This window comes from Pezoporus flaviventris, unplaced genomic scaffold (genome assembly GCF_033815535.1).
Source record: "Pezoporus flaviventris isolate CSIRO_AGI_PZ_B2104156 unplaced genomic scaffold, CSIRO_AGI_Pfla_v1 ptg000005l, whole genome shotgun sequence".
Taxonomy (NCBI): Eukaryota; Metazoa; Chordata; class Aves; order Psittaciformes; family Psittacidae; genus Pezoporus; species Pezoporus flaviventris.
The window spans coordinates 14,225,089-14,252,964 of record NW_026892553.1 but is presented as its reverse complement, the minus strand read 5'-3'; the positions used below and the strand labels follow the sequence as shown (position 1 = coordinate 14,252,964).

The 27,876-nt window shown below is 39.5% G+C and overlaps 1 protein-coding gene across 6 annotated transcripts; it reads right to left on the bottom strand.

Annotated features, from left to right (window-relative positions):
- Positions 1 to 121: 121 nt before the first annotated feature.
- On the bottom strand, positions 122 to 25,857 carry LOC133265500 (phosphatidylinositol-binding clathrin assembly protein-like). Of its 6 annotated transcripts, XM_061446115.1 has the most exons (22): positions 25,548 to 25,857; positions 17,754 to 17,896; positions 15,325 to 15,400; positions 14,673 to 14,775; positions 14,392 to 14,485; positions 14,180 to 14,291; positions 13,030 to 13,136; positions 12,384 to 12,425; positions 10,348 to 10,433; positions 9,137 to 9,260; positions 7,958 to 8,094; positions 7,540 to 7,643; positions 6,497 to 6,643; positions 5,986 to 6,045; positions 5,799 to 5,894; positions 4,330 to 4,446; positions 4,166 to 4,196; positions 3,558 to 3,678; positions 1,767 to 1,790; positions 1,586 to 1,642; positions 1,146 to 1,253; positions 122 to 612 (listed from the first exon to the last, which is right to left on the bottom strand). In XM_061446115.1, the coding sequence occupies exons 1-22, from the start codon at positions 25,678 to 25,680 to the stop codon at positions 598 to 600; spliced, it is 2,037 nt and encodes a 678-aa protein (XP_061302099.1). In that variant the 5' UTR covers positions 25,681 to 25,857; the 3' UTR covers positions 122 to 597. The 6 variants fall into 6 exon arrangements, 5 of the variants coding, with proteins under 5 accessions (XP_061302099.1, XP_061302100.1, XP_061302101.1 ...); XM_061446116.1 differs by lacking the exon at positions 1,767 to 1,790; XM_061446117.1 differs by lacking the exon at positions 5,986 to 6,045.
- Between the last annotated feature and the right edge of the window lie 2,019 nt (positions 25,858 to 27,876).

The window sequence follows — 27,876 nt, the reverse complement described above, 5'->3', positions numbered from 1 at the left end:
AGCATTTCAAACTCACATTATAAAGTTCGCAAATTGCTATAAGCTATCCTAATGTGAAAAAGCTGTCTGATTTCACACAATATTGGCCTTATGATAATGCAAGCATTACTCTATCAGAGTATTCATTAGAGCACATAAAAATTTTATTGCTCGACTTCATTTGTGTTGTGTCTTGGTTACAACAGCCACAGAATTTGTATGGAGAAAATAAATAGCTTTGATATCCTCTGTTAACTTCCTATGGTAATCCACTGATGAGTAAGGTTGCAGAGCAATCATGATACCCCTCCATCTCAGCTCTGAAGATGATAATTCAGCTTGAACCTTCTGAGTCAACCTCAATAAAATACAGTTTTCTGCTGAGCAGTTTGAAGGAAGAAAAAAAGATCAGTGAACAAACATTCACACTGCAGTGACTGTTATAAACAAGAACCTTGAAAGCATTGAAATTCAAACTAATATTGTATTATACAGGGAAGAAACAGTTGCCCTGTTCAGGAATACATCATGGAAAGATCAAAATTCAGTCTTGTCTTTTTTTGTGGTTTTTTTTTTACCAGTATTTGGTTGTTCTCACATCTTGCTGCTTTGGCGGCTCTACATAAACTGTATCTGTGAAGCAGAGATTACATATTAGTCACATCACACATGGCTCCCCAGTGGTTTAATTATGATCTATTCAACTGCCTTCTTGCAAGGTTTGACTTTAAAAAATCCCCAAAGAACATGAAGATGAACATATTTGGAGTACACAGTTTCTTCAGCTTGAATCACCTTGTCCGTGCCTTTTTCACTTCCTTTCCTTCAGGAAGCTGTCACCACCTCTCTAGTCAGCATGACTAAACCAAGCATCCAGCTTATATCACAGGAAATCTAAATTCTATGTATCTTCACCACTCCCATTTTCTTAATACTGACACAGTGAGGAGTTAGCCACTAAATCTGATTTTTACTTTCTTCCTGCATTTACATGCTCTCACTATCTGAATTGGCTTCCTCGCCAGCCAGCAAAAGCTGTTGCCCTTGACGGAGGAGCTCCCACTTTCAAATGAAGAAATACATTAGTAGCCCTTCATGAAGCATTTGCTTGGTTTTACCAAGACTAAAGTTTCAATGTGATGTCAAGATTAAGGAAACCACTTCACCTGAGTTTCAGAAACAGGTGCAAAAGGGTTTGTTGGCCTTAGACCAGGCTGTGTATACATCATTGTCTGGGGTGCCATCAAAGGAGCAGCTCCAACCTGAGGAGGTACCTGTTAGAAAAAAAGCAAACCCCCCACAAAACAGATATATAAAATTCAAACTAATTCTAGTAGATCTTTTTGCTTTGTGAGTAGTAGAAAACAAGCATGTAAACACACACACGTAGTAAAGTCAGAGCTTTTTAAAACCACGCTGTACAGCATTTGGAGCAATGTTTTCCAAAGCACAGTGTGACAAAGCCATCAGGTTTCACACACTATCGATCTTTTGAAACAATACATATAAGTTACAGAATGATTTCACTATAATAATGCCAACCATGAAACCCACTGGAGGAGACAACTCGGTTTTTCAGGAATACAAAGACAATTCCATTTCTTACCATTCCGTATACAGGCACTTGAGGTGTGGTCAGTGGGTATGTGATAGGAGCAGGTACCTTCAATCAAGAAAATCTTCATGTTAGATAAGCTCATGCATGCTGGTAATAGATACAAAACTGTAAAAAACATCTATTTTTCAATACTTAAAATAACCAATGTATTTACAAGAAATTGACTTACATATCCAGGATAGTGTACTCCATTCTGGCACAGCAAAAGGAGTAAGGATAGAAAATTATTTAAGAGGTATTTGAACTGGAAATTCTAACCATGGGGTGGATTCAAGGCCAGAACTGTCTCTAACTATGCTCAACTCATTTATGAAAACAAAGCAGGAGGAAAAAAGTGCAAGGAAGTAAGATCAGTAACTAAGCCTGTTAACTTGGACAGGCTCTCTGCCTAGAAAACTATCACTAGTAAGACTAGAATGTTTAAAAGATCCAGCCACATTTGAGTATATTGCTTGCACAGACATTTGTGTGAGAAGCTGTTGGAGGGCATGGAATACTCCTTCTGCCTCCCTTTATGCGAGAGAAAGGCAGAGGAATAAAGAAGCCAGTGACCATTCAGCTTGAGAAACAAATAGTCAGGTCAATGTTGCTGACATACTGGTTTCTGATGTCTGCAACATATCACAATATGAAAAAAGAAAAATGAAGAGCATCTTAAGCTGATAATAGCTTGGAACAGGCTATGTTCACAGGCATAGTGATGCATGCACTTCACTTCATATTGCCATGCAGTGTTAAGTAGTGCTCACTGTATTAAAAAAGAAGTGCTAGTTCAAATGCTTCTCTACGAAAGAGTATGGAGACTAAACATGAATTGAATGGTTGGTGCTCTGAATACCACAGACCAAGCTAGGGCAGTTAGAATCAGTGTCCCAGTATTGGAAAGATGCTCATAGCTGAGCTATTAAACATGAACACATGAAATAAAAACACAAAACCCAAATCCACAGTGATCCATGTATGCTCAGGTATCCTTTAGCCTCCAAAAATAAAAACACATCAGTGTTCTAACAGGTTTGAGAGCTCCAAGTGGGGATAAAAAGGTTTTATGGTCTCACAAGTTTCACGTAAGTGCTATACAACTGAGACATCCTCTCATCTGAATTCTGATTTTTGTTTAAGACCAATACTGGATTTAAGATTCTATTCAACTCTGATAATTCTGAATGAGCATACTCATGTAAGATGAGGAAAATAAGCACTACAAGCAAAGCTACTATTATCGGAAAATAAAAGTCAGACAAAGAGCAGTCCAAAACTCATGTAGTAATTGCCCTAGCTGTCCCTCTAAGGCAGCTGTATTTCAGAAGGGGTTTGTATTTGTATGAATACTTGAACAAAATTCTTTTAAAAGAACAGGGAAAGTCAGTTGCTACAAATATCTCTCCAAGGAATAAAAATTCTTCATTTAAATAACTATAAGCTTCCACTTAGTATTTTGTACTGTGTTAAAAATAGGAAGTTGCTGCTGAGCACTACCGAAAGGCCGAAGTGCTGCTTGACCTGATAATTAAAGGTTGCAGCAGTGTTTCATGTGATAAAATTGAAAAAGGAATGAAAAGTGGAAGGAACAGCAGTTTTGCCCTTGAAATACATTTTTAGATCTCTTTAAGGTGCATGTGTGTGTGGCAGGGAGGGGAGGGAGGATGGGAGCATCTCAAACATGCATGTGAGAAATTTTCTGGTTTGAGGTCATTTGTTTCAATTCCAAAAGAATTTATGAACTGAGATACATCTCAAGTGAAAGGCTGATTATTCAGGTCTTTAACAGACAAGTTCTACATTGAGTGGAAATATAATATACTAAAATCTCTACCTTATTCAGTTTAACAATCCTACAAGCATTCCCCACGGCCCCCACTCTTGTCCCAGGCAGCCTTTGCTATACTTTTAAAGTTAATACAAGTAGGGAAGTAGCATTTGCTAGAACAAAGTGTGATTTCAATAATAGAGGAGTTACCATATGTGGAATAGAGGGTAAGGGAGTAGGGCTCCATGTGGTCAATGTGTTTGTTTTTGCTTGCCAGTTCGTTCCACCAGTAAGTTTTTTCTCTGTAGGCTGGGTCCACTGCATATCCGATCTACAATGAAACTGTGCTATTAGTTCTCAAAGTCAACAACTAGAGTAACAACAACATAATGGAAAACCAAAACATGCCTTAATACAGGTACACAGCTGAAATCTACAGGTAGAGGAAACACTGAGGATTTCAGTAACTACTCACGGTTCAAGTATGATGTCTGAGGGTTCTGATTTATGTTAAAAGTAAACTATCATTACTGCACTGTACAGCATAATTAGAGTTTTATGTAACTGCAAGATCTTCTATGGTGCTTCATAAAATACTTACATAAAAATACAGTAAGTGCAAAACTAAATTCATTGAACTGCTTCCAAGTTAAGGTTGACCATTTTGGAGTAACTGACCACGATCTCACTGTTTCATTGCTGGTTTTGGTACCAGATTACTTTCAAGAGTTGAGACTCTTGCCATGTTAGTGCTGGTAAACTGCCAGAGACTATCAAATACTCATGTGGGAACATTATAAGTACATGTATGCACTTACTTTTTGGGCGGAGTTCCTCCAAAGCCAAGATCTAGGGGGAGAGGGAAGGGAGAAGAGAAACAGACAAAATCCTTAAGTTTTGGGTTGTTTTTTTGGGTGGGGGGAAGCTTGTTTTGTTTTCAGTAACAAATGGGAAAGTTAAGATTTAAAAGCTTCATACTTACTTCCCACTAGATTAGCAAGTGAAGAATCGAGGTCATTTGCCAGAATTTTTCCATTCTGCTGGCTGGCTAAAGGGGCTCTTTGACTCTGTGGTGGTCCTGTGGGTTGCAATACATCATCTAGAAGGGTAAAACCTAAAGGAAGAACAAAAAAAGCAACTGTTAACCAAAGTTCCATTGCATTTCACAAAATACATCCATAAGCCATCCATTATGGCATCCATAAGCCATACATCCATTCCATCCATAAGGGAGGTATTTTCTTTATAGAACACAAAGTAGTTTGACTATTTACAAGCGGAGGTTCGACATGCTGAAAGTGTTTAACACTTGGACTGAAGCATAAATTAACCTCTGGGTTTTTTTGTACAATCCTATACTGTAGCCACTAATCATTAGAATCTTTAATTTTCTTCATCAGTAACTGATGTTATTTTTAAATTCAGATGAATGTCCTCAAACTGAAGAAGGGAGGTTGTTAAAAGACAGTTTCTAAAATGGTCTTGTAAAAATAAATCAGCAATTTCATGATACTGCTAGTATCCTGAATGTACGCAAGAGTTCCTTTGCTGTATGTTCATAAGGACTTTGAATACATAGTAAAATACCAACAACCAAGAGAAAGATCATAATTCAGCTATTCTTCAAGCAGCACATTTTTATATATACATTTATAAATATATTCTACATAAAGTACAATGCATTTCAATGAAGTTAGAGGAAACTCATTATCATGTATCAAAAGAAAACACTGAAGTCATAGGCACTGAAAACAGACTAACATAAACTTACCAGTTAAAAGATATCCAGAGGGCCACATTCAAAGTTCATTCCCCAAAAGAGGAGAAGAAACAGTTATTATTACAGTATACGCGATTACACAAAGCTAATTTTAACTTGACAATCAGCTCAATTGTAATTATCTATCAGCTCTATAATCAGCTTGCAAATGTACTATGCTCTTAAAGTTGGAGCCAGTCCAGAGGAGGCCACGAAGATGTTCAGAGGGTTGTAGTACCTCTCCTATGAGGAGAGGCTGAGAGAGCTGGCCTTGTTCAGCCTGGAGAAGGCTCTGAGGAGACCTCAGAGCAGGTTCCAGTGCCTAAAGGGGCCAACAAGAAAGCTGGGGAGGGGCTTTGGACAAGGGCCTGTAGTGACAGGACAAGGGGGAATGGCTTAACCTGACAGAGGGGAGATTTAGATTAGGAAGGTGCTGGCACAGGTTGCCCAGGAAAGCTGTGGCTGCCCCATCCCTGGCAGTGTTCAAGGCCAGGTTGGACAGGGCTTGGAGCAACCTGCTCTAGTGGAAGGTGTCCCTGTCTATGGCAGGGGGCTGGAACTGGATGAGCTTTAAGGTCTCTTCCAACCCAAACCAGTCTGTGATTCTAAATTTAAACTGCAATAGCAATTATGTTAAACTGTTAAGCAAGTGTTGCCTGGAGGGTATAAATTAGTCATGAGCTGGTTGTTACCATTTGTAGTCCTGTACTCTGGTGCTGTAGATTTTCCTCCAAAAACAGCATCAAAGTCCACGTTAATTGTTGGAGGAGCTGAATGAAGAGGAAAACCTGGAAAAAAATGGTTAGAGTATTCAAATACGGCCATGGAGTAATGCCACTCATCACAGTCAAACTAGAAAGTTAAAAAATATTAAATTACCATCAACAGTCAGAGGATGACACACAGAAGCATATGTAGGTGTTTGACCACTAAAGTCATCTTTGTAAAAAGAGAGAAGAAAATCAGATCAGTTTGAAAGAGAAAAAGAAAGAAGAGAATCAAAAATTAAGTCTTTGTTTTAGAGTTTTTAGTGATAAATGAGGATTTTTTTTTATTGAACAAATTTGAAAAGCTCAAGCGGCTCCTGCATTCCCCATTACAAAACAGCAGAAAGGTTGCAGTTTGAAAGGAAGCAGCAAAAATTCCAGCAACATTACAAGCCTTAGGGTATCTATGCTGGGCAAGCTGAACACAATAAGGAGTTGTTTCAACTATAGAAATAAATTTTTAAGGAAGCATATCTTTTGCTACGTCTAGAATTACTGCACCATTTTCACTTTTTAATAAAAGTGAAGATAGGTCCAAAGCACAAAAAGATTACAGGGCCCAGTTTTTTAGCATAATCATCACCAGTTGCAAAGAAATGAGTTTTGTTTGGTTAGGTTTTTACCACTAAACAGTTCCACCGTTTGTTTGGAGGAAAAAGCAGAATTGATGAAAGGGGTGGCAGATTTTACAGCTTCTTCAACTGGCTTCATGTCAAAGATGTCCAGATGAGGTGGAGAACCAACACAACCATTTGAGGACGAGAAAGGACCTTTCAGGTGCAGAAGTGAAGGAAAGAATACAGAGTACAAATAATGGAAAAGGAAACCAGACTGAAATGATTGAATATGAGAATCTCTAGACAAAGTCAAATCCTAAACATTCCACCTAGTGATCTGCCCATTAAAAGATTCAAATTCTTAGTTTCAGATTAAAAAAAAAAAAAACAAACTAACAGCTCTATTTAGGGAAAATAGTTGTAGTATTGCCATTGGGTGGGAGAGGAAGAATGACACAACATTCACCAATCAAAAAAGCTAGCAACTACATTTCTGGCTTCAAGAATCTACCTTTTAAATAGCACATAAAGGTAATCAATTCTACCTATTAAAATACCAACACTTACAATAGTGTTAACGTTGTCTTATTTCATCATTTAACACATTTCTTTGACATCTATCCTCATTATACGTTGGAAGGATTGGTGAGAGTACAGAGAACTTTGTGCACAAGAAGCTGAAAAGAACAGCTATGTTGTAAGAACTCTGAAGTCACCAACATCTTTTAAATGAAAAGTATATTAAATATCACTTAATGGAATGGGAATACTAGTCCAGCATCTTTTCAGTTACATCTGGTTAGTTTGTATTTCCCAGCATCTTTACACTTTAATTTTCTTAGTTACATTTCTTCTATCTGTTCCCTTTTATTAAATATCTCCATTTTATCTACTGCAAATTGACACTACTGCTATGTGTTAAAAAAGGTAACTTTTCTGTAACAGTTCACCAGAGCTTTCAGGTGACTTATATTTGGTCAAGGACAGAAATGTTTGGATGCAAAGTAATTAAGGTTTAAGATGCACATTCAACTAAATATGAATTTGTATTTTATTCCTGTATTCCAAGAATTCACCTACTGCTTAGTCAAATCATGGTATCAGCTCACCTCCCCAAGCACTGCTTGGTGATGTGGGTATAACTGGAGTACTCTGCACAGCTGGAACAAACGCAGGCTGAAGATCAAAAAGGTCACTAGAAAGGTTGGGCATGCTGAATAAGAAGAGAGAGGGAAACATTAAGATGTGTAGTAGGCACTGTATTCCTGTGTTGTATGAACATTCACACCCATCTGACTTTCTCTTATTTACTAACAGCCCACCAATAATAGCAATACAAAACAAAACTAGTAATTAAGTACTTATTATTGGCTGTAACCAAAATTTCTGGGAATACACTAGGAAAGCATCAGCAAAAGGTTATTCTGGAGAAGCACTTGAGAAGCTGCAATTGCTTTGCAGCTGACTGTGGAGCTACAGGCCAGTGCAGTAATTTCTGCTGGCTTCAGAAAGCCAAGTATCTCTCACCTATTTGTTGTGGGTGCTGGTACTGAAAAGAGGTCAACAGCTACAGTGGTATTCACACTTTTTTCTGATAAGGTGCTTGGGGATGCTGATCTGGAAACGGAATTCGATACTACAGAAATCTCTCTTAATCGCTGCTCCTGAAAGATGAGATACACAGTTTGTATTTTTGTCAGGAAAGAATCTTCAATAGATCTCTATAATTCCAGAGACAAACCAACTCTGCATTACCATTAAACTTTGCTTTCACACTCCAAATAGTTTTAAGATGTGACCTCCAGATGACATGAGCAGAGTTGCTTTATTGTTAAGGCATGTGTAGAGATGTTAAGGCAACGCAAGAAAAATTTCCAACTGCCCCACTTGTATATGCCTGGGACACAACAGAATTACAGACTTAGCTTTCACCAAGAGAAGCATTTTGCCATGACTGAGATTTTATAGTGAGTATGTTCTCAGGAAACAGTATTATAAATGGGTTAAAGGGACCTAAGGACCAGGATTCAGGCCTTAGTAGAGAGGTATTATCAAGAGGACTACTCAACAAGTACCAATGAGCAAACAAAAGCACATCAAGGAACCAAGAGAGAATACAATCCAAATGTTACATGTTACCACACTTCAAATATGTTATTATTCAAAGTCCATGAATTATACCTGAACATGTATGAGTTCAAACTGCTTTTCAAAGTAAACTACAGAATTATAAATAAGAGCAGTTAAATGTGGGCAGAACTATAGCATATCCCCTCATTGTGAGCAACATGACTGAAGAATCACACTAAAGCCATATTCCATACATCATGGGGAAAAGTAACTCCCTCCTACCAATAATCAGTCTTACGACAGCAATGCTGTATGTTCAGCTGCTAAGATGTAACCTAGAATTGTTGTACTCTCATTTTGTGAATCTTTGAGATAAATAACAATCTCCTGTAAAGAAGAATATAAATGATCTGTATTAGCTGCCTCCTATTCAAGTCATACTCCTGGTAAAAGAGTCACCACATACTTCTAGCAGCCATTACACCTACATCCTACAGAATCATGCCTTGGTCTCTCAAGGTAAGAGGTTCACTATACCACCCCCACCCCTAAATTTTAAGCCAAACTTGGTTTCTACCTGTATACAGTTAACCCTCCAATAAATCTCAGAATATAAACTTGTAAAAAATATAGTACCTTAAGTGCCTGCAGTCTAGCTTGCTCCTCCTCCAATGCCTGCTGTTTTTCTTTCTCATCCATCTTCCTAAACAGCATTCCTGTACAGGCAAGTGTGGAGACAGCCCTGGATAGGGCAGTAGCTCTAAAAAAAGTAATGATTTAAAAAAAGTTTTATTAAGAAGCAGTCAGATATACATCACTGATAGTGCAATCATCAAGTGCCTTAGTCGTGTGTCACTCCCCCTCCATTCCAGTCTTTTCTGTAACAGAGTAAGGGAAGAAAAGCAGACACCCCAATAATGAAGTTTGGTGAAAAAGAAGTGTGAGTACACAGGATTACTTCCTCAAGTTTCAGCAGGTAGGAACTGGAAAGTGCAAAACATACCAGCTGTCTTTTTTCTTTAAGATCACACAGATTAGATTGGAATTCTGTTCTATTCAAGTGACAGAGACACAGAAAGCTTGTTTGTACATATTATACATATAACAGTGAATAAAGCAAAGTTATCCCCTATAGAGTATAGTTTTTAGCAGAGTATTGTGCAGTAAATCCTCAGATACTTGCAAAACCACACAAAAAACCTGAGGAATAAGACAGCAACTCAGGAATGTAGCTTACACTGATACATTTATTAACATCTACCACGTTTCTGTGGGAGAATGCCTAAGCCAAAAGATCTCTCTGACTCTTCCATCAGAAGTACTTACTGTTCATATGTATTGATACTGTACTTGACAGAAAAAAACCCAACAAAGTTTCTGTCAGCACAAAGCATCTCAGCTAATTTGGCTGTTCTGAGAAGGGATCAAAGAACTTCTATGAGTAGGTTTTAAGATAATTTCAGTCTGAGAGGTGGACAATGGACAATGCAGATACATGCCATCCTATCCTGGGTAAAAAGAGCCTCAAAACCCAAATACCTTAGAAGGCTTATAAGCCAAAGGACTTGAAACAAGTAAAAGCTAAAAAGAATAATCTACAAAGTCTCAGCTCAGTGGTTTATTACAGCATAATACTCTGTCAGAGCTACAGGCAGACATACCTAGATTTCAAATATGACTAAGCTATCAGACTATTACTCACTAGATGCTTCACTTATACTTTTAGGAAGATATATTTGGAAATGAATAAAATTCGAGAACACCAAATGACTGAATCCTGAAAATTCTTAGCATGAAGATGACAAATCCCAAGTATGGGCAATCATTGTAATTCACTGGCTGCTCACCTGATGGCAGCGGAGACTTCTTTAGTTTTCTTTCCCTCTACAGAAGCCAAATGCTGTTCCAGTGCTTCAAGTAAGCTGCTTGGTGCCTAGTAAAAGTATTTATAAAAAGAAAGTTAAAGTACTTATAAAACATTGCTTCTAGACAACACATCATTGTTTAGTACACAGATTAGTTTCCACATCCATTAAAACCAAACAAAATCTCATACACCAGTAACTGTGCCATCCTGCACATCAGTTGTTCTTTAAATGTTCTTCAAAAGGAGCAGCACAGAGACATGAAGCATATTCTATGCTTACTGTTTCTAAAACCTTCTAAACAACCCCTTCAACCATAAAGCCTAAAGACAACCAACCAGTAACTTCTCTGAATTCTCTCATTGCTGCAGACATCCAACAACATCAGAGATGAAATTCTTCGTAGTTTTATGTCAGGGAAGATGTCTGGGCTAACCCAGATATTATGACTTGAAACAGGCTGTATTTTATGACTCAGCCTCCCTCTCCCCACCCAAAGACATCTGACAGACTGACATCCAGAGGAAAATGACCCAGTTATGTTCATGAAATACAATTACAGCTATAAAAGAAAAGTAAACAACATCACTGTGAAACAGGGCACCTACGAAGGGAAACATTTTCTATATAGGAGCTGGCAAAAGTGGCAGTAGTGTCAACATCAGTATCAAGGAAGGAAAACAGTTATACAGCAGCAGTAATAATAAACCTCGAAAGAGATAAACCCATTGTTGTCAAGAGCCGTTTAAAGAAACTCTGAAACATGCATACCCCAGAACAGAATAATCACCAGAAGCATAAACAAAGTATTAGGAGATAGATTAAATATGGTAGACCAGAGTAGAATCAAAGACATGATCCTGCCAGAACATATTTCAGAAATGTAAGCACACAGAAAATCAAATTTCTGTGAAAGCCTGGTATTAAGAAATTTCAGCAACTTCTTTTAACATGGCACTAAATGGATGTACAATTATTCAACTCATAATAAATGCCAAGAAATTTACTATAGAAGTGAACTGCTTAACAGCGGCACAGGAGTTGTGGAATACACAGGATGCTGACATGCACCACCACAGTTCAGAGCTGCCTTTCACATTTAAGTGCACTTACAAGAAAACAGCCGAACTATTAACTGAAAGAAAAAGTTGTCAGAACAGCAGCTATAAAGGGTTTATGCTCACTGAAAGTTTCGGATATAAAAAGCAGTAAAATGAAGTTTCAAGTAAAATGAGAGAAAAAAAATTGCTTTGAAGAGCCTTATAATGACCCAATTAACCAGACAAGTGCACACAAACCCAGTGAATTACCACTTCAGACTTGAATATGATTTGATTAGCATAGTACAGACCAACTGAATACTGCAGTAATAGTCAAAGACTAAGATGCTGAGATCAAACACCAACAGAAAACATCAAACTACTGTTTTCATTCATTCTCTGCTCTTACACTGCTGGTGTCAGTCTTATTTCTTTCCTAGAACAAAGGCCTAGAAGTTCTTAAAGGTCTTAATATTAATTGCTAGGAGTAAGCACTAAAGATTTGTATTTAAAACATGTATTATTTCAGATGGAATGTTACTGCCAACTGGAACGTTGGCAACAACACTGACAATGGAAGCTTGTGGTTTCAATTTGACTTCCATATTAAAAAGACACTGGCAAAGTTTAGGCAAATCTTCACAGTAAATATATTTTTACACATGAAATTTAATTTTGTGAGGTGGTGCAGGATTAGATGTGGCTGTTCAAAAGTTTACGTGTTAGATTTTAACTGTTTCACACTGGCTCCATTTAAACAGCCTGCGTACTCTAAACCTCTAAGGCACTCCAGTTTATTGCCAGTCTCCTGACAGACTGCCATTTATTCTGCTCATCAGGTTACTCTGCACTACAGAAAGAACACCAAATACCTCTGTCCTGTTGGGCTGGTCCTAGGTTAGAAATACAGTGTCCCTACGAACTGAAGGAACTTGCAAAAGAACCTGTTGGGTTAATCAATAAGATACATAAACTGACCTGAGTAAGATCTGGAATGTCTCCCTTATCAATTCCAACTTGCTGGGTTTACAACGAAAAAAAAAAAAAAGAAAAGAAAAAAGAAACAAGTCCATTATTACATGCAGTGGCAATGAAAATAAAACCAGTGATGTCTGAATGTTACCTAGAAGCTAACATACTAAAAAAGGACATTAATAACTTTACGAAGTGGTATGAGTTTCACTGAAAGTTAGCAATCACAAGTGTATTAAATTGCATTTCAAAGCAAATCCAACTTTTCATCCAGCCTAACTTTAACACAGAAAAGCTTACTGGCAGCATTAGAAACACCCGCATTGCTTACTGAAATTACATCTCCATTGTTAGCAGTTACAGTAAAGGAGAGCACTGTAAATAGACTGTAACATTCAGTTCATATATTCTGGACACTTTGTGCAATTTATAACAACACTACAGAAAATTTACTCTGTTGTCTGGCTAATAAAAAGGATACCCAAGAAACTCACTTCATGTTAATGAGTGCATACTATCTGTAAAATACTTTCTTGCATAGCAAAGTTCAGCAGCTATTACTCTGTATATGAAGTTCATTTTATGACTATAGACTACTGTACCAGTACAGACAGCAAAACAACACCCTTTCCATTGACACAGATTTATTTACCTCGGCTACTTTGAGGAATTCTGACAATTTGGTCATTCTGGCTAGAAATTTTTTGTAAATATCCAAGCCTTCTTTACACTGGTTCTTCTTCATATCAAAATATCTTTCTGAGGATGCAAATAAAACTCATGTAAGATAACACCCCCCAGCAAAAAGCCAAGACAATATTATAAAAGTAAATTTGAGACAAACTTCAGACAGGAGAAACTCAAGGCTATTTAGATTTTAAAGTTTACATGAAAACCTGACACCTTTTGTAATAAGTTAATCAAAAGAAAACACTGTTTTTTCTCTTTTGGAACACTAGAATATAACACACAGCTTTTTTAAGCGCGAATGTGAACCACTGCAACTGTTAAATTAGGTATTTAGGGGGATGTTTTCAAGAAGTCAGCTTATTAGCTGGCAATGAGAAAAATTATTTTAGCAACTGAAAATATTCCTGGTACATATCTACATTTTTAGACCCTGTATCATTATACTGTGATGTTTGCAAATGGGCTCAATATCCAAAAGACATCAGAACCATTAGAGTGATTCAAACACTGAACTGACCTACCAAAAGAAGGATCAACCACATCCTTCACTTTTTATGGTTTTGCCCTATATAATGACAAATATTTCATTGAGTAAATGCATTAACAGAACAAACCAAGATGTTTTCATTCAAAAATTTGCTTAAGTAATCATTATAGGGCCTTGCTAAGAGCTTATTGCTCCTGGACAAAAAAAGTCATACATATCATCTACTGGGCTCATGAGACTCAGGTACCAGGTAAAGGTGAATAGTTAAGCTATAAACTATGAGAAAACAGAAGTCAATCATACTGTGACTATACTGAACACTCAAAATACCAAGTATCTCACTAATACTTGTACAGCCCAAATGCAAAGGTTACCTACTGCACATATGGTATCTTTGTTCTAGTCTCACCCTTTCCTCTCAGCTTCTGTTTCATGATGTATTCTTCTAGGGAAGAAGCATATGTTTAAGCCTACGCTAGTTGCCACTGAAACTAGGACAGGCTTAATTCACTGGTAACGGAGCAGAGACAATTTATTATGAAACTGCAGTCAGAAACTGTCTGTATTCTTTAGTTCTCTTAGTATCTTATACAAAAGTTCAAAAGCTAAAAAAATTCTCACATACCTAAAAGATTAATAATCCCCTCATTGTATGCTGCAAAAAGTCTAATGGAATCTTTAAAGAGGAGCATAAAGGCAGCATTTATAACACCATTTGTTAGTTCATTTGGATTTGCCTGTGTAGAAAGTAATGAGAAAGTAAATTAGTATTTAATAAAATAATGAAACTCACTTCAAAATGAGAGAGTTACTTAACACTGGGTTTAAAGTACCTACATCAAAATCAAGGAGTGCATCAAGCTGGTTCTGTATGATTGGAAGGGTTTTCAGAAGCTTTTCAGCATTCATGGTTCTCATCACTCCATCTATCCTACACAGCAGAAGACACATATTTACAAGTTACCAAGAGACCTCAGCGTATGATGCTGTTTCAACAACACTATACTGCTTCAAAGGGCCAAAAGGGACACAATTCTACAGTAAACTCAAGAACAACTGCCATTTCCCTCCCCCCCCCCGTATGGAAGACCAAACAAAAGCAGCAGCAACAGTCTTACCCTCTTTTCATTTTGGTGAAGTCAACTGCTACAAGTCTATATGAAAGTGCTTTTTCGTTCAAGTATCTGCTATATCGCCTAATGAAGGTAGACATATCGTAGCCTGAAAATTAAGCATTTGTAAGTTAGACATTTTGAGGGGGTACAGGGATTTTTAAGCTCTTTTCAAAAACTATTCTTTTACAAGCCCATTTTTCATCAACTTGCATAAAAATCTCCTCAAAGGCACTTTCCAGAATCTTGAGATTCACTGTTTTTCACCTTGAGATGTGGTGGTACAGTTTCTTCCCAACTTGCTAGCATTAGAAAAATATTCATTGTGATTATGAAAATAAACACCTAAACAAATTAAACTATTAGGCAAGATCCAAGCATAAAACATTAGGCAAGAATCAAGCAGCTCCTATTGAGATATTCTTAAAATTAGTCTAAAAAGTGCCTTCCTACTAAAATGCTGAAGACTTTGGTAACTTATCTGCAACGCCTCAAAAAACACATAAAGACCCCAACATGTTTTCTACAACTGGCAAATAATTCTCAAGAGATCAGAAGGGGTTCTGCTTATACAGCACATCCTTGTCACCATTCTCCTAGAGTGCACCAACATAGAGCAAAAAAGCAGCAGTTACTTCCTTCAGTGAAAGGTCCTTACCCTGCATGGCACTTTTGTCCAGGTAGTTATTTAAATTGAACAAAGTGTTTCGGGATGCAAGATACTGGATAAAGCGCTGTTGGTGAAGAAGTTGAAAATATTATTGTTGTGAGAGTCAAAACATTTAAGCATATTACAAGAACGCTACACTTAGCTTGTAACTGTTTCTAGTAACCTCTATCACCAATAGAAATCAGTTAAAAGGGAAAAATTTAAAGGAAAAGTAGAAGCTACTGATTAGCAAAGGCTCTGAAATCCAAAAATCTATTTCAAAAATATAAAATTAAATAAAAAGACATCACTTCCCATGAATAAAAGATTAATAATCCTAGAGGAAGCTGCTTAGGTTAAATTTGTGATTTAGAATAGAATAGAATAGAAGCTGGAAAACACAAACCAAAAATACCACTGGCTTTATCCAAGCTCCCACAGTTCAGGGAGCTCTGCTGGTGCTGTGGAAGTGGGAAACACGCTCAGTTACAAAGTTTAAAAGTAGCAATATGCTTTTGGAACTGTGGTAAGCGGCAGCAATGCTGGGGTTATAGTTATATATATATATATATATATATATACATTGTAATGCACTGATCTGGCTAACAACAAAGTTTTGACAAATAGTAGCTGGCTCCATAAATAACACAAGAGGAAGAGGCAAACACATTCAGGTAGCAAGACAGTTTTAAAAGCTTCTCTGCCACTGTTGAACACAGATCTCCTGTGACAGCAATTTCTTGCCATTCTTGCTTCTTTGTATGTGTTTTAGTCCATAGAAGAGGATCATGACCGCTATGACTTAGTACTGCATTCACAGAGATGTAGAAGAAAACCAGTTGTAACATGGTCAGGAATGGAATGGTGATGTTCAAAATGTGTCTATACAATTTCAAAATTAGCTACTGTTCTGAATCTCATTTTAAAAAGGTCCAGGGCTAAGCCTCACCCTCCAGATGTTGGGGGTCTTGTATTGCACAATGCACAGGTGACAGGAATTTTAACCTGTTTCAGCCAAAACTTCATCATAAGAAACAGGTAGTCATGTTGAACAAGAAACTGCAAGACAGTAACTACTCAGACAACACTTTGACTTTCTGCTATATTTGCTTCTACTTAAAATAGAACTCCAACATCTGATAATTTTTCATCTGTATAAGAAAAAGGCCTTCTCTAATGTATTAGAGAAGCAAGAAGTCCACTCACATTCCACCTGAAATTACAGAACTAGTGTTCCAGCCACATTATCTCAGCAGGTATAAAGTAACTCTTCCGGTTTCAAATGCATCCACTCAAAGCAGAGGAGCAGACATGAAAATTTCTCTGCCACTACAAAATGCTGCACAGGCAAATAAGACACTGACTGCTAGCCCACAGCTCTTAAGCTTTTAATTTTTACTGTGGTTCAGTTTGTTTGTTTGTTTTCTTGCAAGCTTTAGTGTGTAGATATGAACTGTATTGGAAAAAAGAGAAATATAGAAACTGACTTACAGCATTCAGTTTAGCTTCATACTTATTCTAAGTAGTGAATTCCAAGCAGTCAATTTTACTTATCCTTGTATTATCCTCTAATTTCAGCCTATTATCTGTTGAAACTACAATTTAAGCACACAAATAACTCGGGGAAGCATTAACAAAGCGCACACTGTGTTTTACAAGTCATCTCAATGAAGTGAGAGGAGGCAACAGAGTTTTCAGAGCATTTTAGTGGCTGGAAGCAGTACCTTAAGAATCATCATTTCAATATTACCAGTAGTTGACAGTTATTTATTACGAGAATGCCTACACACAAGTGCAGGACTAAACTGTCACCTGACCAAGACAAAGTTGAGTTTCTAACAGAAATGACTGCCTAAGAGAGGCTACAGTTCTAATGCCATGGTATTGTCTGAGAAGCTTTTCATAAATAGTGATGAAATAATTAAAAGTGAAATAAAAGCAACAGAAACCTGTTTAGGAGAAACTTTTGTAGTAACAACGTATGAAGATTTATCCCATTAGATGATGATTTCCAAGATCCAATCTTCTAGTCACCATATTCCTCCCCCCCTTTAGTAAGTATTCTTATCTATTAATAGGTTGGCTGCACATTTATGGAGTGCCAACAAGACTCTTCTGCTGTGCTCTTACTGATAAGCACCAGCCTAATGAAGTAAAGCTCATCATAAAGAGCTCATAAAGCTCTTTATTCTAGAAAGGTCACTCATCATTCCCTCATAGCCCATCCCAGATACCGGCAGATATATTGCAAATATTGATATATTTCAGTATTGAAATAATGAAAGAGTATTCTTTTCTCTGGAGAAGTACTTTCCAGCCATCAGCAGAGGAAAAACAAAGACCATTGAAAATCAAAGTACACATCTAATGTTTCAAAGACTGAGAAAAAATTTTAACACACTACCAAGGAGGCTTTAAGAGAAGTAATCAAGTCTTACCTCATTTCCATACATCATGAGGTGGTGTGTTGTAATTAGAGCTTTGAACACTACAACCCAGCTACTGTTTGCAGTTCTCTCAAAGAGTGTATCTGCCAACTGTGGAATATTCACATTCATTTCATTTGTGCACTGTATTAGATCTAAATTAAAGGAAAAAAAAAATCAAAACATTACAATAAGCTGCATGCTCAAAGAGGATCCTTATTTTGTGTTTTTTTATACTGAGAATTCTTCTTGGATGCATTATAAGAAATAACTGAGCTATTTTACATTCCTACTCAAATTCACTGCATTTTATTGACAGACTCCAAGTATGAACTTCAAAGACATTTCAATTTTATGGGAGTCTCAGCATATCATCAATGACTTGCTCCAGTAGAAACTCTCTGCCCAAATTATTGTCTGATACCCACTCAATCTTAGAAAAAAAAAAAAAAACAAAACAGATAAAATAAACCCAAACAAACAAACAAAAACCCAACAATATACCCCCCCCCCCCCAACCAATCAACCACCAGGAAAAATGAGAGCAGCAAAGAGTAGCTGAGACATCTGTGCCTCATGAGATCAACAGGCAGTGAGGACCCTGCAGCTCCAACCTAAGCTTGCGTACCGACACACATGATAGCAAATGAGATGCTACAAACCTGCAGTAAGCCTCTTTTCTATAAGAATTAAGAGCAAGAATTTGATTCTACAGATGCAAACCAAATACTTTGTGGTGGACCATTGGAGGTCTCAGGCTTTTATATAAAAAACCCTCTTTGTGTCCAAGACCGATTATAAACTCAGTAGTAGAACATTAACCTGGGAAGTCAAGAATACTTCAAGTCTTTGCCTGAGTATTGGTACAAAACCAGAACAGGCTCCAGCAGATACCTGGGGAAAAAAAGGCCTGCTGAGAAGAAAGCAAAGAACCAAATCCAGGACTATTCTAAATCCCTCAAGACATGAACATTAGACATTTATTCTCTCTTGAGCTAAATTTGGCTCAGGTGTGATCAAAGTACACCTTAAGGACTGGGCAAGGCCAGAAAAGCAAACATTGAGTTTGAAAAGCTTCTTTTGTGGCCTCTTCTTTAAGCCAAGTCTGCGAGCAGCCTGTTGGCTGCAGAGCAGCATTGCTGTTCATGCGGTTTGTCTGTCTAAGTACTTGAAGAAGAGTAGATGCTTGGGAAGTTGGGCAACAACTGAATACTGGGGTGTTGGCCAACTTGTCATATTAGCTCCACGTACAGGACAGACTAAGTTATCGTTAGCAATTTAAACATGAACTTAGAGATCACACATTGATAGTCTCGCACAAAATACTTCACAGAAAGACTGCAGTTAGAATTTCTATCTGTTTCACTGCACAAAAGAGATTACAAATGTATCTTACAGATCTGTCAAGAATATTAAATTCTTTGAGTAAGGATCACTGTTTAGAACAACTTAATAACCAGAGTGATTTTAATAATGAGTTTTAGCTAGTATCTTGCTGAAGTAGAAAGCTATATAATGCCAGTTCTAGTAAGTTACTAATTTCATTCTGATGCCAAAGGTTTCAAAACACATACAAAACATGACAGCTGGGCTGAAAACTTTCATCCTTATTAGTAACACACAAAATGCTGAAAGAAAGAGCAGCCCTGGAAATAAGTTTCAAGCTATTCATCAAAACTTTATTGTTGAGTAGTATTAAAGCATTTCAGTATTTACAAACATGAAGAGTCTCAAAACCCATGTCATTTGATACATGCTGCTCACAACTCACAGCTGTATCATCATCAGACACTGTGTCAAATTAAGAAGTACTTTAACATTTCTAGAAATCCAAACGGTCCATAGACAACCATTGCTCCATATAATGAAACAAGTCCCAGTTCCATAATTTATGCACAGAGATGACACGAACTTTAATTCAACAGCCTCATCTACTGAATGAGAACTTGTTTGGTATTTTTCAGGGAACTGAAGTGTCTGTAACCAGCACAGAAATGTTACAAGTCCTACACTAAGTTTATAAAAACTAAACAACCAACAAACTCTATATAGAGCAATACCTACAACATTACAATATCTGCAACAATGCCTATAACATTACTACTAGGGAGCAATTAAAGAAATTCCACTGATCTGCTAAGGTCAGAGACACACAGCCTATTGAAAATATTATTTCTGCACAAAGCCTTTTTCCTATACAGGACCACTGAGAAAGTCAATTTTTTCATTGAAGATTTTCAATATTAAGAGTGCTTACTGGGAGGGAAGATCCATATTAAAACCAAATGCTTCCTGGTCTCAAGTCAAATTAGCCAAGGTAACTTCATTCATATACTGCCAGTACTCTCCACAGAGATTTCAATCTTGTCACCTTCCCTCAAGCTAAGGTCTACCAGCAGCTGTTCCTGTAGAGTCCAAGATGATGCTGAACACCTGGGAGATCCCTTGCATATAGCTATGTCTACAACGTTCTCATAGTGCTGCTCAGACACAATGTGACAGAAATTTACTGTTAGCAACTACATCAAATGCCTCTGTCTCTCCTTAAGCCACACATTTGTAAAAAAAAAAAAACTTTAGCTTTTCATGCCATCATAAAGGTTTACAACCATAAAAAGCCATCTAGATATCCGTCTACCTTTAGAGGGGAGCAACTGGCTTCTGCTTTGGTACACAAGACTGAAAGAAGTTTTCTGTCAAGTGACAGTAATAGAGTGTAAGTTGATAGACCTCAGGTGCATTTGAGAACTCACACGGTACTGCTTTATTCCACAAATGTACCTCCACATGATTTAGAAGTGCAGTTCTAGTAATTCCAATAAAGTGCTAGTAAGGGTTTTCAGCACATTCTACTTGTTCCTGTAAGATATGAGCCTGACCATTTTAAAAGGCAACCAAAATGAGATTTCACACAGTAGGGCTACTCAGAATTTAATTCAAGCTGTGTTTGAGGTTAGATGACTTGAATAAGCTGCAAGTGCCATGCACTTTAGACGTGTGCTGAACACTGGCTTCCCTGAAGACAATTTTTATTGAGGGCACTTAGCACAATTCAGGTCTTTGGTCCCCTTGAATGCACAAACTCATAAGCTACAGTTGCCAACACCAAAGAACACACGCTTAAACAAACAAAACATCTCTAAAATAGTAAACTAAGAATGAAAAAAAAACAAATCTCAGTGCATTTTATAGGCCAAAACTGGTGTTTCCCAAGAGTGAATTGCAAAATCTAAGTTTAAAAAGACTCTTTAATAAGGATATTCAGGGCAATTTTTTCCTTATTATTTTACAATTAGCATAAATAAAACTAGCATCACGTTTGAATTTCCAGCTCTTGAGATACATAACAGAAAAGGCAAGTGTTGTTTCTCTAATATGTTCTTCTGACTCTGCAATAGGAATATCTACATCAAACAAGCCTACACACAAACTATGGATCTGTTACAGCTGGTAACAAAGAGGAAAAGGCTATTACCACCATACATGAGGATATATAAAGGAACACATGCACCTGAGACTGATGAGCAACACTAATATGGATGTTGGCAACAAAAACTGGAATGAAATTTGTAGGGCAAGTGATGCTCATTTTCTTATCACACTACTTATACCAACACTTTACAACTCAAAGCATTTTGCCAATTACCCAGAGGAATCATTTCAACTGCAAGCGAAACTGTGGTGCTATTTCTAGAATGGAATTCAGAAACATTTTAACATCACCGGGAAGGAGCGGGGGGGAGGGGGGGGAAGAGAAATTAAAATCAAACTGCTTTAAACCAGAAGAGTACCACAGGGGTCTTCAAGCAGCCTGGAAGAGATGTGGAAATCTTACTGCCAGAAGAATACTAAGTATTTCTCTTCCACAGCTCATCAAATATTGGCACAATCATCTGTGAAACCATACAGCTCTTTGGAAAACAGAATGCACAAACCAGCTATTTAAAATATATATATTTATATATCAGGTTTTTGGAAAATTCCCAGCCAGGCACTGACAAAAAGAGAGACACACTTGTCAACTTTCAAGTACCAAGAAAGTAATCCTTTTCTTGAGTCAGGAATATCTGTCTCAAGACAGCTGCAAATACATGAGTTAAAGACAACCATAGTTGTTTAATATTCCTGTATTTCTTTCATTGTCACAGGACTGAAACTGCTCTAGAGAAATAGAAGAATTAAGACCACTTGCCTTAATCCCAACAGTCTTGGAAAAAAATACTGTATTTTGTTTTTGAAAGTTACACCATAAACTATAAGTTTACAGAAACATAAAAGAGAAGATCCACTTCAGCAGACTTTCTCAGCATAGCCTAAGGAATGCAACAGTTCTTGCTGGAAGACTTAAAAGAGCACCCGGCACAAATATTTTAATGCACCCTTATAGACCAGATTTGCCAACAAACTTTAAGTTTCATTTATATAATAGCTAAATCTGAACTTAGAGTTACTTTACCAGAAGCAAAGCAATTCAGCTACTCTGTCGCACTCCCCCACTAAACAAGGATAAACGACAGCCCATAGTTTGTTGGTTTTTTTTAAAGCTTAGAGCAATTGTTGAGTAAAATTCACGTTTATAGATACAAACAACTATGTTGTTGTTGTTGTTTTTCAAGTTGAATTTCCTCAATTACTTCACAGATTACTAAAGAGTTTCAAACTAAAGAAAGGCACCTTACTCCTTGTGGAAGAGTTCAGGGCTATTTCTTGGTACTGTATCACAACTTAAGTATCCCTTGCAAGAGCCATATTGCATCAGCATTCATGAGCTCTAGCTACCAAAAGTAAGAATAGGCAGATACAAAACCAACCCCAAAGTGTGAGACTCATAATGTGGTATTATTGGCAAAAGTTTAGAATGATTTGGTGAAGACCTATGCAACTTTCTCCTGCTGCATAATACAATTCTACAGTACCTGAATTATCACTTCTTACAAGATTTCCAAAGCCCATGTAAAAGTCTTAAGTTTTGATGAGTAACATTAACTGCTTTCTCCTCCCCTGCGCTTAAGAGGGACATATGCAAGTTAAACAGGAGTTGCTTTTTCCTTTATTACTATATTCACTTAATTTAGGGGATTGTATCTTTCCAAATTTTGGCCTACACACAGGTCTACTCAGCCAGTTACCAACTTGTCTGCAGCTCTAGTTTGTTCCCTTTTTTATTATGGCTTTTCAGTAGTTAGCCAGGAAGAGATATGTCACCAAAGGCATAATCTAGCCCCACTCTACTGCAACCCAAACTCAGAAGGAGGGGAAGCGAGGAAACCCACACTGGGGAAAAAGAGACAAAGACCTTCAGGTGCTTCACTAAGAAAATACCAGCCTCTGTATAATACTTTATGTTACTCTAAAACATTACAAAATATTACAGAAATAGATCTGATGATTTATTTAGGCCACTGTGACCTACTTTAAAAGAAAAAAAAAAAAAAAGAACCCACCAAGTATTCCCATTGACATTGCTTAGGTTTGGAGTTTGGATTTGTTTTTTTTGTGTGGGTTTGTTGTTTTTGTTGTTTTGGGTTTTTTGTTTTTTTTTTTCTTTTCAAGAAAAATAAGACTATACTGCTCAGCAGTTAGTAGCCAGACAAAACCCAAGACTCCTAAATACTAGTTCAAACACTGCAAGTGTAACATCTTCCTGTAAAACCCCATATTGTAATATAGTGCTTCTTGCTGAGGAAACAGCAAGGGGGTGCGTGTGTGTGTGTTAAGAATTAATCTGAATAGAGTGCACAAACTGATACTCCTCCACAATCCCTGACACAACTACAGCAACTCTCAAAAACATCTTCTTGAAGCTTTTTCTTTAGCAGCAATTACAAGTAATACCAGATGGTGTAGCATTTTTGCATGACACACACACGTAGCACCAAGGTGCAACTAGCAGTGAATTGCATTAAATCTGCGCTATGTTTTCCTCCATAATTTACTCACACTGTATCTTTGAAAATACACTGTGTGATCTCTTTTCCCCAGAGATTACATTATTTAAACTAGTATTTTACCTACCTGTGTTTAATGCAAGTAAGTTTTGTGTACTAGGGATAAAGTGCCACACAAAGGCTTGCAGATGTTTGAACAGCAGTGCCTGGGTATGCCCAGTGAATAGTGGAGAATGTGCACTGGGATTTCTTTTCAACCCCTTGCAGAGATATTTGCAGTACCATAGTTCACCTTTTTTTTTCCCCCTCCTACCCCACCAAAGTATTCCTCTATTTCAAACACCAAATCAGAACAAGCTTTTTGTTTGTCTTAGATCAAAGTCTGAGGAAGTCAATTACATCAGAACACAGAGCTTCTCTGCCACAGAAGGGGACCCTCTGGAGACTGACAGCTCAGGACAGGTTTGTATCAAAGATATCCAAAGGAATTTGACAGCCAAAACGCAATCTCAGTTTATGCCCTTCTCAAGAGTTTTTCCAGGCTTCAATTTTCTTATTTTGTGAGGGTAACTTACAGTAGATGTCATGATTTTAAGGATCTTTTCAACCAATGCACTACATCTTTCAAGCTTCAGAAGCTTTCAAACTATTGAGCAAACTCACCACTTTCTGGCTTCCTGTTATGTTACCATTTCTGGACTCAAGGGTTACCTCCTGCAGTTATTCTACCACAGGCAGAACACAAGGAGAGATAAAGTAACGTAACTTTAAAAAGGTGGTTTTAAAAAAATAAATTGACAGTTACACAGATTTAAGGCTTTTAATTTCAACACAGCAGCTGCAATATTCACTGCTGTAGCTGGATTCCACTCATTCAGATCAAAACCAAATGAGACACATATTTGTTTGTGTTTAACTATTTGATCCACACCAAAAGCTCTCACACAACAAGTCTGTCTTAACAGAAGAATGTCACAGTGTCAGAGCACCAAACTACCCTCAAAAAATACAACTGATTATACGTCTTCCAAGGGCTGGAACAGCAGAGTCCCCTTAGCACCACCAACTTGTGCAAGTCCTGCAAAACTACCATCCTGCTCCACTGATTTTGAAGAACCCAGCATAAAGCTTCATATCTTCTTTCCCCAGGGGAAACACACACACGCTTACTTCACTTCTAGTAGTACTGCATAATGTAGAAGGTTTGGAGCACTGGCTGCACTTTTGAGCAGTTAAACAGTAACTTCTATTGCTATCCTGTTACTAAAACGTGAAACAAAGCAACACCACCGATAACTTTCTAGTTATCACGCGTTCTAGTTACTATTTTTCTGCCTCTTTTGGCGTGCAGAAAGGTGTTTTAACTTATTAAGTTTAAATATAACAGTGACAACATACTCTCATTCTGGAAAGGTGCACTGGCCCACCTTTACCCTCCCCTTTACCTCACTTTTTACCTCTTTTCAAGAGCCGTAAGATAAAAAACTATGGTATTTAGAGAAACATTGCAGTCTGCAGTCCGCCACATGCACAGAACGACAGAAGAGTGCTTAAAAATTTAACTTCTCGCTCACAACAGTAAACCCACACAACTTAACCCACTTTTTGCCCCGGTGCCGGATTAATAAACCCAGAGCACACAGGCTAAGAAGCAGTCACCGGGAAGAGTTCACAAGGTTGCACTAATTTTGTTCCCTGGTGTTACAAAGCTCGCTCCCTCCACGTGTAAAGCAACCTCTGAAGAGCAAACCAGCCGGGTTCACCCGGCCTTACGCCACATTCCCTCCGCCCTGCTACAAGCAGGAGGGGCCGCACCGGCTGCCTCGGGGCTCCAAGCGGCTCCCGCCGGGCGAACCGCGGGCCCGGCCAGGCCTCCCCCGGCCCAGGCCGCAGGCGGCCACCGCAGGGTCCTACTTACAGTCCAGGTGCTTCTTCTTGGGGCCCATCACCTCGTGGGTCGTCGCCTTGCAGACAGCCTTGGACACGGCCGAGCCGGTGACACTGTGCTGCGCCGCCGTGATGCGGTCCGTGATCGACTGCCCCGACATCATCGGCGCGGACCCGCCGCGGCGGGCAGCAAGGCCGGGACAGCTGCTCCCCCGTAGCCGGGGAGAGGAGAGGCGAGCGCAGCCGCCCGGCGGACGGGAACCGGCAGCTCCCTCCGATGTGAGGCCGGCGACCGGGGAGTCCTGGCCGGGCACCGCCTCACCGGCTCCTCCGACCCGCCGCTGACGGCTAACGAGGGCTCTACCCACACAACCCGCACTGCCTCCCCGACGCAGCGGCGCCCCTTACTCCCGCCGCCGGCCCGGCCTGCCCGGCCCTGCTCGTCCTGCGGGCTGCGCCCCGGCTTTCCCTTTCACATTCACACTACCAGACAAAATGGCGGCGGCCGCGGTGGCGGCGGCGGCGTCAGGTGACCGGCGCGCCCGCCCCACGCCCCGCCCCGCGTGCCCGCCCCGCTCCCGCCGCTGCCCCCTCACCCCCCCCCCCCCCCCCGCGGGCCGGGAAACCGCGCGGTGCCGCCGCGTGCCCGTGGGGCTCCTCCGTCACGGGTGACGTCAGAGGGCGGTTGGCGGTGCGAGAGCTGCGGGCTGGGCCGAGTCGGTCCGATCCCCGTCCGACCCGGGCAGTGCCGGGGATGGGGCAGCCATGGCTCCTATGGACAACCTTCATCCTAACGGCAACCTCCACCCTAACGGCAACCTTCATACTAACGGCAACCTTCATCCTAATGGCAACCTTCATCCTAATGGCAACCTCCATCCTAACGGCAACCTTCATCCTAACGGCAACCTTCATACTAACGGCAACCTTCATCCTAATGGCAACCTTCATCCTAATGGCAACCTTCATCCTAACGGCAACCTCCACCCTAACGGCAACCTTCATACTAACGGCAACCTTCATCCTAATGGCAACCTTCATCCTAATGGCAACCTCCACCCTAACGGCAACCTTCATACTAACGGCAACCTTCATCCTAATGGCAACCTTCATCCTAATGGCAACCTCCATCCTAATGGCAACCTCCATCCTAACGGCAACCTCCACCCTAACGGCAACCTTCATACTAACGGCAACCTTCATCCTAATGGCAACCTTCATCCTAATGGCAACCTCCATCCTAACGGCAACCTTCATCCTAACGGCAACCTCCATCCTAACGGCAACCTTCATCCTAATGGCAACCTCCATCCTAACGGCAACCTTCATCCTAATGGCAACCTCCATCCTAACGGCAACCTCCATCCTAACGGCAACCTTCATCCTAACGGCAACCTTCATCCTAATGGCAACCTCCATCCTAACGGCAACCTTCATCCTAACGGCAACCTTCATCCTAACGGCAACCTCCATCCTAACGGCCACCTTCATCCTAACGGCAACCTCCATCCTAACGGCAACCTCCATCCTAACGGCAACCTTCATCCTAATGGCAACCTCCATCCTAACAGCAACCTCCATCCTAACGGCAACCTTCATCCTAATGGCAACCTCCATCCTAACGGCAACCTTCATCCTAACGGCAACCTCCATCCTAACGGCAACCCCCATCCTAACGGCAACCTTCATCCTAAGGACAATCTCCATCCTAACAGCAACCTCCATCCTAACGGCAACCTTCATCCTAATGGCAACCTCCATCCTAATGGCAACCTCCATCCTAACGGCCACCTTCATCCTAACGGCAACCTCCATCCTAACGGCAACCCCCATCCTAACGGCAACCTTCATCCTAAGGACAATCTCCATCCTAACAGCAACCTCCATCCTAACGGCAACCTTCATCCTAATGGCAACCTCCATCCTAATGGCAACCTCCATCCTAACGGCCACCTTCATCCTAACGGCAACCTCCATCCTAACGGCAACCCCCATCCTAACGGCAACCTTCATCCTAAGGACAATCTCCACCCTAATGGCAACCTCCACCCTAATGAGAACCTCCACCCTAATGGCAATCTCCACCCTAATGACAACCTCCATCCTAATGGCAACCTCCATCCTAATGGCAACCTCCATCCTAATGGCTCATCTCAGCCTCCCCTCTGTCAGGTTCCTCTTGTCCTGTCCTTACAGATCCTTGTCCAAAACCCCTCTCCAGCTTTCTCGTTGGCCCATTTAGGCACTGCAGCTGCTCTAAGGTCTCCCCAGAGCCTTCTCTTCTCCAGCTGAACAAGCCCAGCTCTCTCAGCCTGTCATAGGTTGATCTAACAGGGCTCACTGTCAGGTTGATTGGATGG

Coding starts and splice junctions, on each gene's coding strand:
- LOC133265500 (XM_061446115.1), bottom strand. CDS start 25,680: ATGATGTCGGGGCAGTCGATCACGGACCGCATCACGGCGGCGCAGCAC. Junction 14,776..15,324: donor GGACAAAAGTGCCATGCAGG/GTAAGGACCTTT, acceptor CTTAATTTTCAG/GCTACGATATGTCTACCTTC. Junction 1,791..3,557: donor TACCCTCTATTCCACATATG/GTAACTCCTCTA, acceptor TTGCTGTGCCAG/AATGGAGTACACTATCCTGG.